General features: G+C 39.4%; 2 protein-coding genes and 1 non-coding gene across 3 annotated transcripts in view; 2 read left to right on the forward strand and 1 right to left on the reverse strand.

Moving 5' to 3' along the window:
* LOC101849949 (alpha-tubulin N-acetyltransferase 1) overlaps nucleotides 1-3,630 on the forward strand; it is a gene marked incomplete in the record, with an annotated part of 361,461 nt that extends 357,831 nt beyond the window's left edge. Inside the window, 1 exon segment of the mRNA XM_005104899.3 lies at nucleotides 3,217-3,630.
* A 4,009-nt stretch (nucleotides 3,631-7,639) lies between these two features.
* On the reverse strand, nucleotides 7,640-13,489 carry LOC101853112 (oligosaccharyltransferase complex subunit ostc). Its single transcript, XM_005104913.3, has 4 exons — nucleotides 13,312-13,489; nucleotides 11,605-11,678; nucleotides 10,581-10,798; nucleotides 7,640-7,948 (listed from the first exon to the last, which is right to left on the reverse strand). The coding sequence occupies exons 1-4, from the start codon at nucleotides 13,448-13,450 to the stop codon at nucleotides 7,930-7,932; spliced, it is 450 nt and encodes a 149-aa protein (XP_005104970.1). The 5' UTR covers nucleotides 13,451-13,489; the 3' UTR covers nucleotides 7,640-7,929.
* A 274-nt stretch (nucleotides 13,490-13,763) lies between these two features.
* On the forward strand, nucleotides 13,764-13,835 carry TRNAA-CGC. Its single transcript has one exon. It is a non-coding gene; the product is annotated as a tRNA-Ala (tRNA).
* The last annotated feature ends 296 nt before the right edge of the window (nucleotides 13,836-14,131 follow it).

Raw genomic sequence — 14,131 nt, forward strand, 5'->3', positions numbered from 1 at the left:
TTCATGGACTCTTTTGGAAGCAGGCTGCTTGCTTAGACCCTACCTGTCTGTACCTACCTAAGTTGAGTGGGAAATGGCGTTACAGCAGGCAGATTTAAATACTCAGTAAAAATAATTTCCCCACATGGAAGAGGATGTCCAGACCTCTGATTTCAGCTATGAAGTGCCTGACCATCATATGTAACAGATTTTTAGCATTTAAACTTTTAAATTTTAGAAATATTGACCAAAATCAGGCCGTGCTGTGAACTGTTGATATTGAGAATAAAAGCAATTTGTTTCGCGCGCTCATATGACCTTGTGCAGTTGTGAGGGCCGTAAAACCCTTACTAAAACAAAACTTACCACAGATGCTGGTGCTTACAGAGTGTGGACAAAGTGACACCGGGGGCCTGGTCCAGGGATGCCACTTTTCTGCTTTTTTCCAATATTTCCCGTATTTTGATCCTGATCCGCTATTCTGTTATTGAGATCGAGATAGAATCTATAGTTGGAAAAAAATACCCCCCCCCACCCCCAACACACACAATAACTTGCGCCAAATGTTCAAATAACGGAAAAATGTAAACCCATTGTTTTTGTTTGTTTGTCATTTCTCTCTATGTACACCCTTTGGGTTTCAAATTGATATTCATATATGTTAGTTAACAAGACCGTGGCGTATGGATTTTCAGCTATTTTCAAAAAAGTTGAGTGGCATCCCTGCTGGTCAGGCTGTTGGGTGTTCATTACCCCAGGTCGGGCTTGACATTGTGTCTTTGGGAAGGACACTTTACAGAAATGTTCCTCTTTTCTCCCAGATGGGAATGGGTAGCCTAGGTAGCCTAGCTGGCTATAGATGGTGAAGAATCTTGTCAGTTTGTTAGTGTTTGAGCCGTAAATCGGCTGCTTGTACTCTATTCTTTCCGTAAAGCCAAGTTTGTTTTTGAGTGTTCTAAGGTCTGCTGGAGTAATAATATATATATGGATTGTAAAGTGCATAGAACTTGCTGTTGCGCAGGAATATGTGCTGTGCAAATGCTGTTTATTATTCATTTAAAGATTTTAAGAGCACATGTGAAACACGAAACACCTGTAAAAATAGCAGCCTGTGTATAAAGTGTTTAAGTGATTCTGAAAAGTGGAGCAAAAAGAAATTCTGCTATCATGTGACGTATACTTGTGTCTGTGGTGGTACGATGGTACACATGTATTTTCATCTCTAAACAAACCATCTGTGGCGGAGTGAGAGTGAGTTTAGACTCAAAAATAATGTCAAACAAGTGTTGGTGACCCTGGGTTTGGATGGGTGGTCACTGGGGGGGTGTATCCTTGACCTAGACACGATTACCCTAGCCCCCCCTCCCCCCTAAAAAAAAATAAAAAAATAAAAAAATACAAAAAATACAGGGGTCTGTGCAGTGGTGATCAGCTGTGGGATGTTCATGAAATTGTTCCGCATAGTTTTGTACTATTGTGTATTTGGTATTCTTCTTATATATATATATATATATATATATATATATATATATATATATATATATATATATATATATATATATATATATATTTGTGTGTCTGATTATGTATTAATGTATACAGGTGTATTCCATTGTAACCCAAATTCCCCTACAGGGATCAGTAGAGTATGATTTATTTTAATTTTATATTTATTTCAAGTGTCTTAAGAACAGATGCTGGAATTTTAGGTAATCAGTCTTTGGCCCTATTTTTTTTCTTTCAAATGCTTACATGTGATAAATACCCTGTGAAAATGTGATGATAAGCCTCAATACTCCAAGCACTAAATTGGTGAAGCTTGCTGTATCATGTTTCTTGGTAAAGGCTTCTCGTCCAGTGAGCCTCGTTTGGTGCACCTGTTTTAATGCCTTGTTGTTAGGTGCACCTTTTTCATTGTGGATTGTTTGGTGAACGTTTCCCCCTGTGCCATGTGTGATGCACCTTCCTGGAGTATTTGAAGGAACTTTATGCAGTTCACTTTTTTAACGATCATTGTTTTTTTACACTTTTCTTTACTGCTGGTCTTAACTTGCCTTTTGTTATTTTTTGTCTTTTAAAAAGTTACTGTGGTTGCGTTGATGCACGAGTTCTTTAACTTGTGTGGCTATTTTACATAGCTTGAAATGAGAAATATTAAACATAATGATTTTTTATATGCGACGGTGAAAAAATGATGGTCTATGATATGTGGAAGCATTGACGGGATTGATTTTGGAAAAATCTCATTCTTAGCATGAGATACCAATTGATTTTGGTGATAGTCTAGCTTTGTATTGATGTAGGCCTTTTCACTTCTACATGCGCAGTTCTTAGGGACTACTGTTTTCAGATTGATACTAAATTATGTGTTTTTGATTATGATATTTTAAGTTGTATGTAGATATCTCTAGTGGTTTAATGATAATGATACATGTAGTGACTTTGTCGAAGCGGTGTCAGTGATAAATTTGTCGCTGTTGTGTATTGGCCATAATTTAGACTGGAATAGAGCGGCTGTTTCAAATCCATTCCTTCACTTTTAAAAAACCCAATCAATCTGTTTCAATACAAAAGAGTTCTTCTTCCTCTGAGACAAAAGAAAGGAGTGCAACAACATTATAACAACATTTATATGAGCCAAAAACAAGAAAATGTACATTTGTTCATTCTCAAAGTCTTTCAGTGATCTAGGTAGTAGATGTGTGATCCAAGTTCTCGGTGGTAGGTTGTGAAGAATCAACTACTACACCATAATAATAATAATACTGGATTGCATTTACATAGCGCATATCCACTTATGCAATGCTCTATGTGCTTAACATGATACATATTATGGATTTACAAATCAATTTTAAAGGCACCTAGTGTTACATACGCGTGCCCACACATACTCACGCACCCACGCACCACACACACATACACATATACGTACATACGCACATATGCAAATACAAGCTCACAACGATCTTCAGCTTGGATGGATTCTGTCTAATTGAAATATAATGAAAATAGAAATGCTTTTAGTTTCTTCTTAAAAATTTTACCATATTACCGTTGTCTGTGCTGCAGCAGTTGTGCGGTTCGCTGTCACATGATAGTTCGATTTCTGAGTGGAAAGAATTTCTATCGATTTTCTCAGTCTTTCTGCTGAGCTGTCAGAAATGTAGGATAGATCGTTTGAGGTTTGTTTGATTTCAAAATGTTTTCAGGTATTTTGTTGCTAAAGGTTGTTGTTGATGTTTTCAAATCCCTTTAGCTGCGAGCATTTCGCTCTTGGCAGCGCAATGCCTCCCTGTTGCTAAAGGTTAAAATATTGAGAATTCCTCGCCTCTACACAATTTTACCCATGTCATGTACATGGTTTCCACAGAATGTCACCTCTGATACTTGGAGGGTTTTTAACGCACAAAACTTACTACTTTTATTAGATTTGTAATGGTTTGTAAAGGAAAAGAATTCATAAATAAATGTATTTAAATATTGCTGAATGTTAGTGCAGCACACTTTACCATACCATTTCTGCTCAGAATTTTGACAAACTTGATCGAATAAGATGACAATGTTCTGACGAGTTTGAAGTGTTTATGATCATCTGTAGTACATTGATTATATAATATAAAGTAAAGAAGGTATTAAAAGGTATAATTCCCTGTAGTACCTTGATTATGTAGACCAAGTTTTTTTGGGTTTTTTTGCTGTAGAATTACTTCTGGGCGTGTATACTTATTTCTGTGCCATAGATAAAAACTTGTTATAAACTTTTGTTTAATTTTAAGAATTCTAATTTTTGATAAACTGTATACTTATATCGCACTAGCTCGGCGGTGCCTATACGTTCTTATACTAACCGTTCTCTGACCGTCTAGGCCGGTGCTTTATTATCAACTAAAAGTCATTGGCCTACTATATTTACACTCTAATGGAATGGGGCAATACATCTTGAAAGATGCAAAAAATTATAAGGTCTAGATTTATACTCTCAAAACAAAACGCGCCTCGCGAAATATCACTTCCGAATTTTCTAAAATTACAGAGACAGAAGCGTCGGCCTACAAAAGCGATCGGTGAAATAAAGAAATTTAGCTTTTAGCAGCAAAACTGTCTCAAAACTGAAAAAAACCAAGGTCGCCATGCTCTGGAGAATATTTTAAAGAATCTTTTGGCAAACACCGCATGTCGATCGATGCAGCCATTAAAAAGCCTTTAGAATAGCAACATTCGGCCACCACAAATAGATAATAGAAGTGAAAGAGTATGCAGGCAGTATTGCACACAGATGTATCTCAAAGTCAAAGGTTGCAAAAAATGGCTTATGTCTGTATGCAATACTGCCCGCGAGTATTTCTACATAGATCTTGAATGATGGCATTGGTATGTTAGTGGTTAGGCTTCCAGACTGGTAATCTGTCCCCGTAGTTTTATGCACCCCGCATAATTTAGCTAAATTTGATTATTTTTTTGCATAATTTCTGAATATTTTCCTTTATCATTCTTTGTTAAAATTAACAGAATCGCATAATTTCACATGTTTGGGCTCAGTTTGCCTAATTTCAGACTTTTTCTTGCATGAAATGACTGGGACAGGGTAATTATGAGGTTGCGAGTTCGGGGGCTCGAGCCACAGACCGGACAGTGGGCCCCTGGGAAAGGCGCTTTACGTGAATTTTGCTCATTTCACCTTGGTGGGAATGGGTACCAGGCTATAGACAGTGAAGAAAGATCTTGTCAGATTGTTAGTGTTAGAACGCTTAATTGGCTGTTTGCAGTGTATACTTCCCGGGAAGTTTAGAATGTTTCCCTGCATTCTATGGTCTGCTGGGGGTAATAGTAGTAATATAGTTTACATCGAATAGCTTGGAGCTTGCTGTCGAGCAGGATGAGGGGAATATGAGCTATACAAATACTGGTGCTGCTGCCTCTTCTTTTGCTGATTCTGCTGCTTGGTCTTCCTCTTCTTCTTCTTTTTCTTCTTCTCCTTCTTTTTCTCCTTCTTCTCCTCCTCCTCCTCCTTCTACAAATGGCAAAAGATTTTGTCAGTGTGTTAGTGTTTTTGCGTGTGTAATCCACCGCTTGCACTATTCTTCCCGGGAAGCTGAGAATGTTTCTGAGTGTTCTATGGTCTGCAGGGGGTAATAATACTTGAAAAGCATATTAGAACATTCTGTGGAGTGTGGATGTATGTGCAGTAGAAAATGCAAATTATTTCCATTATAAGAAGAGGTTGTTTTTTTTAGATTATATCAGAACTAAATAAAGATTTTTTCTATCACACGAACAAGATGATTGGGTTGTTGTTTTTTGTTTTTTTATTGTCTCGTGTCCAATTTTTAAGGGTGCCAGACATTTGTTAAGTAAACTAGATGTCCTTACTATTAAGTAAGTTTGTTAGACATTGCTGTTATTGTTATAGAGAAAAGTCATCCCCCCCCCCCCCCCCCGGGGCAGTGTCACTGATTGTAGTGTCTTTAGGCCGTTCCCAAAGGGGGAACATTTCTTGTTCAAGCATAGTACAGTGGAACTCGGATTCAACGAGGTCGCCGGGCCTGACCTAAAATCTCGTTGAATCTGAGTGTTCGTTATAGCAAACATGAGGTTTTGTGTAGATTATTACAGGCACTGAGTAAGTAATGTGTAAAGAGAAGTCACAAATAGTGCCTGAAATGCCCTCATATTATGAGCTGTGTTAAAAAAAAAAAGACCGATTCGTTCAAATGCATTCCTGTGTCATCTCGATTGTTTACCACAAAGTTGTGTTGCTGTGTAGATCCTAGCATAATGGCAACTTTTGATTTCATAGACAAGCGCACACTTCATTACGAAGATCTACGTCAAGACTAGTTTATCATTGTAGTAATAATGGTCCGTTGCCGAGGGGAAAAAAAAAAATGTGACGCGTTTGTATCTGCGACGTTCAACGCCCGGATCGCTAGTGCACCCCCCTCCCTCCCCGACACACACACACAGTCACGTGTGCAGGCCGCCCATCCGACTCCGACACATGCCAGAGTAGACACATGCGCGAGCCAACAACGCATGTGTTGGTATGAACAAAAAAGGCCGCTGATTGGTCACATGCAATCGGCTAAGTGAATACTGGTTCACAATGCAGGTGCAAAGGATGGTTTCCGGGAATAGATAAAGTTCGTTGTGGGAGAAAAATGAGCAAAGTCACGTCTGTGGGGGCAGTTCACCCTGGCAGCGACCTCGTTGAATCCGAGCTCGCTGATTTAAGTGCTCGTTGAATCCAGGTTATTTTTATTGATTTTAAAGAAGAAAAAAAACGGGGAATCTATCTCATCTCGTTGAATCCGAGCTCGTTAAATCCTAGTTCCACTGTAATAATAATAACAATAATAATAGTAATAATAATAATAACCATCATCATCTTCTTCATCATCATAATAATAATAATAATAATAATAAATAGCATTTGAATAGCGCATGTCCCCACTTGAAAGCAAGCTCTATGCGCTTTACACTATCTTCTGACCCTGCCTGTCCGCTAACCTGGGCTGAGATATGTGAGAGGGATACAACATCCTGGCAGACAGACACACCTCATCTGGGTGAAGTGGAGAGCCTTATGTTTTAGTAAGAGTTTTACAGCACTTGCAACACAATAAGGACATAGAAGTGCCGAAGATTAGAGGTGTTACAAGAGAGTACCCCCCCCCCCCCCCCCAGGGTGGTGCCACTGACTGAAGTGTCTTTAGGCCATTCCCAAAGGGGGGACATTTCTCATTCTTATGCACAGTAGAATTGTAAATGGGCTGATTCAAAAATGTCATGCTCATACTGTGCCTGAACTACAACAGGGAACTGCTGCCTTTTCTTTCCTAATCCTTACTATTGTCAGTTTCCTCTACTTCTTTTGTATGCTTGTCACACTCTTGTGACCTGCTATTTCCGGGTTGCCTTGATAGTTGAAGCAGACTTTGCGCTGTTGAAGCTAGAGAGGTGAGCTGTCTAAGTCTGAATCCTAGTAAAGACTTCTCTGTTGACATCCACCCCTTGGCGCCCATGTGACCTTATGTAGTTGCGAGTGCCGTAAAACCTCTACTAAAACAAACAAGAGAGTAACAAACATAAAAAAGGAGAGATCAGGACCATAGATGTTCTATAGGAAAGAAGGAGCAAACCACACTGGAGCACCTGCCAACCACCCAGGGAGAGCCTTAAAATTCCCAAAACAACAGTTCATTATAAATGGATTCGAACCAAGATCCCCCACACTGTAGTACTGTAGCATGGCAAGGAACCTAACTAAGCTACCTACACAGCCAAAAGTGAAAACTCCCCAGACTGGACAGAAACGGTTTTCTCTTCCTTCCAGCAGAAATATTTTCTTCTGGCCCCTTACCTTGGCAAACCACACTGCTCTTCCCCCACCCCCCCTCCCTCAAATCACCTTTTAGTTTAGTTTCAGTAAGAGTTTTACTGCACTTGCAACACAATAAGGTCATATAAGTGCCAAAGAATAGAGGTGTTACAAGAGAGTAACAGACACAAAAAAGGAGGAAAGATAAGGACGATAGGTGTTTGGTAGGAAAGAAGGAGCAAACAACACCACAGCACCCGCCAACCACCCACAACAAAGGTTTGCTACATGCAAAAATTTCAAACTCTCAGAAAAAAAAAATCAAGGAAAAACACACAGGACTTATTAATTTATAACTGATTTATTAAATGAATAAAACAAAATAAGTATAGGTTAACATTTGGTATGACGGGAACAAATACACTACACAACGACACACAGCGCACACTCACACCATCTCTGCGTAACAACAGACACATAACACAGCCTATGTAAGATCTAACACATCCATACAGCCTCTGCAAGGTGACCCTACACAGGACACACCCATGCTGACGACCCTACACGCCTCTGCAAGGTGACCCTACACAGGACACACATACACGCCGACCACAAGTAAACAAACACAGCTCCTAGGCTTGCATGTAGCCACTGTGGAGGAGAATAAGCAAACAAGGAAAAGATTAGTGCAACGAATAATCATCATATTTGTTAAAATTTGATCATCTCCAAACGCTCAACAGAGGCACTTATCACTGGCCAGCCATTGAAATGGACTAAACTCCAAATTTTGAAGCATTTTTTAAAACTGCAGTTCCTTAATCTGCGGTTCCGTATTGGTGGCACGTGCTCAAGAAATATTTGTTGAAACCTCAATTCTTAATGTTGAAAGAAAAAAAGGAAGAAAAAATACATAACATGGGTACAATTGTTGAAAGAAGGAAAGTTTAATGTCTCTTCTCCCCTCTAACGTTTTGCTTGTTGCGCTTAATTAGTAGCCTACATATTAGCTTAACTAGTACATATTTAACAGTTGGCCAACAATAGAAATATTAATGGTCATTACATCATGTAAGAAAACAAAAGCAAGATAAAAGAAAAAGAAATAAAGGATAGGGAAAGAAGCAAGAAGCAGTTCCTTTCAATTAATTTTAATATAGCATGAAAAACAACAAGTCAACACTTAAAAAAAATAAATATATATATAGGTGTGAAAGTTGGACAATGACTATAAAGAAAGAGGAAATTGGAAGCAAAGAAAATGTCTATCCAAAGAATTTAGTTTAGTTTTAGTAGAGGTTTTACGGCGCTCGCAACTGCATAAGGTCATATGAGCGCCAGAAGATTAGATGTGTTAAAAGAGAGCAAACCTGCCACTCTATGAAATCTAAAAATCAGGATTTCTGAGTTAAAAAATCAGGATCTGGTGGAAAAAATCGGGATCAACGGCAAATCAGTCATAAAGGGCACTGGAGAAGGCGGGGGGTGGGGGGGGGGGGGGTGGTGGTGTCCTGGTTCCCTTTTAAGAGGCGAGTATGCAAGGCAAAACTTTGACAGCATATATGTACTTGAGTCGAAGTTAGATAGACTGGGGGAGCGAAAGTCGCAGTGATGCTGAAACACTCGTAGTCTTGAAAATAGCTGACACGTAACTCTAATCAACCACGCAAAACGCCTGCGTTTTAACGTTTGACTTCCATCACATCGAAAAAAAGATCGCGCCAAGGTTGTTCATTTTTTTCTTCTTATTCCTTTCCCCTTAATTAGTACCTGTATCACGGCACGCACTTTAATCCCAAGAGTCAAAACAATACCCCCACCCCCTCCCCCCGGCCGTCCACACTGGTTAAGTCCCGAAAAACACCTCGACCAACGCGACCGGTGTGAATGAACTTTGTTGACCCCGACAACCGACGGTCCCCGACACACGCGCAACTCACCACACGTACGAGGTCATGTCATGTGATGCGAGTGAGCGTTTGAAACTAGGTCGATTTTAGTTTAAATAACGTACGTTAGCCATCTACTAGACCTAGATTCGGCATAGATGCTTTAGAAAATAGCGTTCCAAGTTCCTGCAGATAAAAAGTCCAATCGGTGTTTCCAAGCAAAAGAGATTGCAGAACTTTTTATATTTTTATCTAAGAATCGGACGCAACAGACGCAACCACGAAAAATCAGGATACTGGCGATCGAAATCGGGAAAATCGGGATGCTTGAGATTTGGGGCAAAAAATCGGGTTATCCCGATTAAATCGGGATGAGTGGCAGGTCTGAAGAGAGTAACAAACATAAAAAAGAAGAAGGGGAGATAATGACGATAGATGTTAGATAGGAAAGAAGAAGCAAACCACACCAGAGCACCTGCCAACCACCCACTATCCAAAGAATGCCGAGAGTTTCAAGGAAAGAAAACAAATGAGTCCCAGCTTAGTGAAGCCAATTCCCAACAATGTGTACTAAAAAAACAAACAAAAAACCCCTGACACTGACAGAAACAAATGTAATCTTTTTAACACATATATCAACTGTTTTGCGTTAGACGTCGCCAAACATCATTTTGACAAGTGACATTTGACAGAGTTTTACACCGAGCAGTTGGAGCAGTTGAAATATCGTCACAAAGGTCCTTGAATTTTTCAGTTTCACAGGAAAGATTGACAGAAATGAGGAAAAGGGAGGCCAAGAGCAACACTACTATTTTTTTAAAGTCTAAAGTTTTTGGACAACTGGAAATACGATACAGTACATTTTCTGAGGGTGACTCAACACAGTAATTGAGTGATGATTGCCAATGTCTGCTCCAGACGTGGCATGTGTGTGTGTGTGAGTATGGGTGTGTGTGCATGAATGTGAGAATGTGTGTGTGCGTGTGTGAGTGTGTGTGTGTGTGTGTTTGTGTGTGTATGTGCATGTGTGCATAACAAGAGAGAGAAAAAGAGGGGGGGGGGGGGAGAGACGAAAAGAGAGAGAGAAAGAGACAGGACAATGAGGACATAAATAAAACAAGGAGAAACACAGAGGGAGAGAGAAAGAGAGGGAGAGAGAAAGAGAGGGAGAGAGAAAGAGAGGGAGAAAGAAAGAGAGGGAGAGAGAAAGAGAGGGAGAGAGAAAGAGAGGGAGAGAGAAAGAGAGGGAGAGAGAAAGAGAGGGAGAGAGAAAGACAGAGTTCGTTGATAGGATCAAACTTCAAACCATTTAACATGTTTCACATGACAGGAAAAAAAATCATGTGACAGAAAGGGAATATATATGTAAAATCAGAAGAAACAAAAAAACTCACGGAAGTTTAATTTTCATAAAAACCCTGCAGGTGAAGAAAGCAATGACCACGGCGGCTCCGCCCACACAGATGAGCAGAATGCGGTTGAGTTTGGGCATGAGCGGCTTGTTGGTCTGGTCCAGGATGACGAACCCGAGACCGCCCAGCGTAAACAGGAAGCTGGAGGCCAGGCCCTCCATGATGTACTGGCCGTTCACTCGGTACGGCATAAAAGCCACCTGGTGGGGGGTATGAAAACACGAAAACACATTTTTAGAAGTTTTAGTTTAACAGTTTAACAATTTTTTATCTTTTTATATCTGCCGGTAATTTTAAGTATTAGGAATACTGAAAAAAAAGAGCAGACGCAGAAAGCCCACTAAACATCCATACGGTGAACGAAAGGCAAGGTTTTCATAACATAAATCAAAGAAAAAACACTTTTAAAAAGTTTCAGTTAACAGTTTTAATTTTTTCCCCTTTTTTTTGCCGGTAATTTTAAGTATACGAATACTGAAGAAAAAAGAAAGAACAGAAGCAGAACGCCCACTAACCATCCTTAGGATGAAAGAAAAGCAAGGTTTTCATAACATAAATCTAAAAGACAGCAAGATACAAATAATACATGATGCTTATATTATATCCAAACGACAGAAAGATACAAACAACACATAAATGGTCATAGATTCAAAAGAACACACCCCAAAAAAATCACTCATTTCCTTCAAGTCTTCTACACAACAAAATCATTCACTCCAGTAGCCTCTATTCATTATAAACTAGACAAAAACCCACCCACTATGGTAACAATGCAGGATGAGTAATGAAGGACAACAGTCAAAGACAGAGACTGATGAATAGAAAAGTGGGAAGACATGAAATAACATCAAGAGGCTTCCCGGGATAGGGAAAGGAGGAAAGTCTTCATGGCTAATTTGAAATCCCTGATGCTCGGTGAGAAAGGCAGAGATAATAGGGATGATGATGGCAATAAATACATCATGTGTATGCTAAAATGGAAAGCCTAAAAGGACAGACAACTTACAGGTTTGGAGTTCCCTTTCTCATCTGGCACAGATCCTATACTTGGAGGCTCAACAATCACGTCATAGATGATACCTGCAAGCAAACAATAAGAATTTTATAAACAAAAATAGTAATTGTATTACAAAACAATACTCATCTCTACAATCCAGATCTACATAAAAATTACAAAAATAGTAATTGTATTACAAAACAATACTCATCTCTACAATCCAGATCTACATAAAAATTACATCTCAATATATATAAATACTATAGGCCTATACAGCCTGGTGGGTTCATGAAGCCTGATCCTCTCAATGAAGATGGGTGTGTTGTTTTTCATCTTGCCCAAAGCTGAGCTTGCTTTTACACAAAATGTTTCATAATAAAAATTAGGTCTATTTCATTTGATGGTCAAAAACCTTATGCTACAAGAAAGAAAAATTGGAGAGCAACACAATCAGCAATTGATTTTTTTTTTCCTTTCGAAACTTTGATTATCCATTACAGTAACAGCATCTGGAAGGGTTATAATAAATATTTCATCTTTGAATGGGTGTAACATCACCTTATGAGACTCCTGACTTACCCAATCTAACACCTATTTTTCTGTGCTGTAAAAGATAGAGCATTAAATTTTATCGAAGCGGCTAGGCGTACTTAAGTACGGCTAGACTGCCAGTCTAGCCATACTTAGATCTAGGTTTGGCCCTTCTATCGACTCAAGCCTGTTAAGTACACAGGTCTCATTAGATCTAGACCTAGTAATTATTCAGGTTCAAATACATGCAACTCAATAAGGCACCTTTTGGTTTTGTCTGAAATACAAATACTTTAGGCATTGCAAACTAAAAATTTCATTTACAATTCAGCCATCAATATTAAGTATGGCTAGCCTGACAGTCAAGCCGTCCTTAAGTACTGCTAGCCTGGCTGTCTACCCGTACTTAAGTACGGCTAGCCAAGAAGTCTAGCCGTTCTTATGTATGGCTAGACTGACAGTCTAGCCATACTTATCTTAGGCCCTATTAACATTAGAAAACAGGAGGTTTAAAATACATGCACTGTCATTAAGGCACCTGGTTTTGTCTCAAATACAAATACTTTAGGTACTGCACACTAAAAATTTATATTTACAATTCAGTAGGCCTATTTTTTTTTAAAATGGTCAGACTAGTACGGCTAGACTGCCAGTCTCCACACCAGCAGAGTACACCATTAAGTACGGCTAGCCTCTTCCTAATTTATAGTAATTTTATTGTCAATTAACACCCCCCCCCCTCCCCCCCCACAGTAATCATATAAAAAATACATGTCTCCCTGACTTCCCACAGGACAGGTTCTGACCGCTGAGTGAACTTGGCACCCCGCAGGGAACGCTGGACTGTACGGAGAAAGTGGGTCGTGTCAGTGGGCAAAAAGCATCGCTTCCATTCATTGAAATTGAAGCCCAGCCACAGATTAAAAGTTGAAGAACCTTGAAAAATGAAGCTTATGCATTGTACTTTGTTGGTGCAGCCGGCCCGGCTTTGGTCAGCCGAAGACCTGATTCTCACAGCCCTTGGACACGGTCCGGGCTGGACTGGACTGGACAAAAGGAAAAAAGGCAGAGCTGCTACAGTTACAACAGAAGCAGAAGACTAGAAGAAGAGCTGACTGCTTCCAACACCGGCCGGCACACCCTCTAGATTTCTAATCTAGATTCTAGATCTGAAGTAAAGCTTACCTCCTGTGACCAAAAAGTATGACGTTAAAACTGCAGCGAAAACGACCATTGCTGACGGCTGCTTCACCCATGATGGTTTTTTCAACTTGAGATTTGGGCATTCAAGAAGAGAGAAGGGGATACTGAAGAGAGCCTCCATGTTGATGTGGCAGACCAGGAAGGGTCAGGCAGGGGAAGTCACTCTTACGGTTGTTTGAGTAGCAATGAAAAAGCTGAAACTGAAAGATAGAACCGATCGTGGATGTAGCCAAGGTGAAACAAAATAAACATAACTGTAATACATATTTCCTCTCTTATTTCGTAATGCATCATCGCCATTTCGCAGACAAAAATGTACGAGTGATAAATAAGTAAAGGCATATGAGAATTAATAGTAAAACGACACTATTGGCTTTCTAGTCCTACAGCTCTTAGCAAGAGACTATCAGTTTAATTGACTCGAAGAGTGGAGGGGGGATGTGGCTCAGTGGTAGAGCGCTCGCTTCGCATGTGAGAGGCCCCGGGTTCGATCCCCGGCATCTCCAAATTTTTTTCTTTCGCCTTATTTTATACAACAATGGATCAGTAGTACCAGCATTAGAAGCATCAATGTGTTTCTTTTTGTTTACCTGTCACGATAATAATTCAATACCATACCATACTATTTCAACTAGATTTCATAAAGTTAGAACATAATTTTATATTCGTACAATAAAATAAAATAAAATGTAATGAATATCAACAGATGGGCCTATTTATTTTACTTATCCGTTTTCTTTAAAAAAATTTACACCTACGAAATAGAAATCCTTTAGCCTATTATGATATATATATATATATA

Source organism: Aplysia californica, unplaced genomic scaffold, assembly GCF_000002075.1.
Source record: "Aplysia californica isolate F4 #8 unplaced genomic scaffold, AplCal3.0 scaffold00441, whole genome shotgun sequence".
Taxonomy (NCBI): domain Eukaryota; kingdom Metazoa; phylum Mollusca; class Gastropoda; order Aplysiida; family Aplysiidae; genus Aplysia; species Aplysia californica.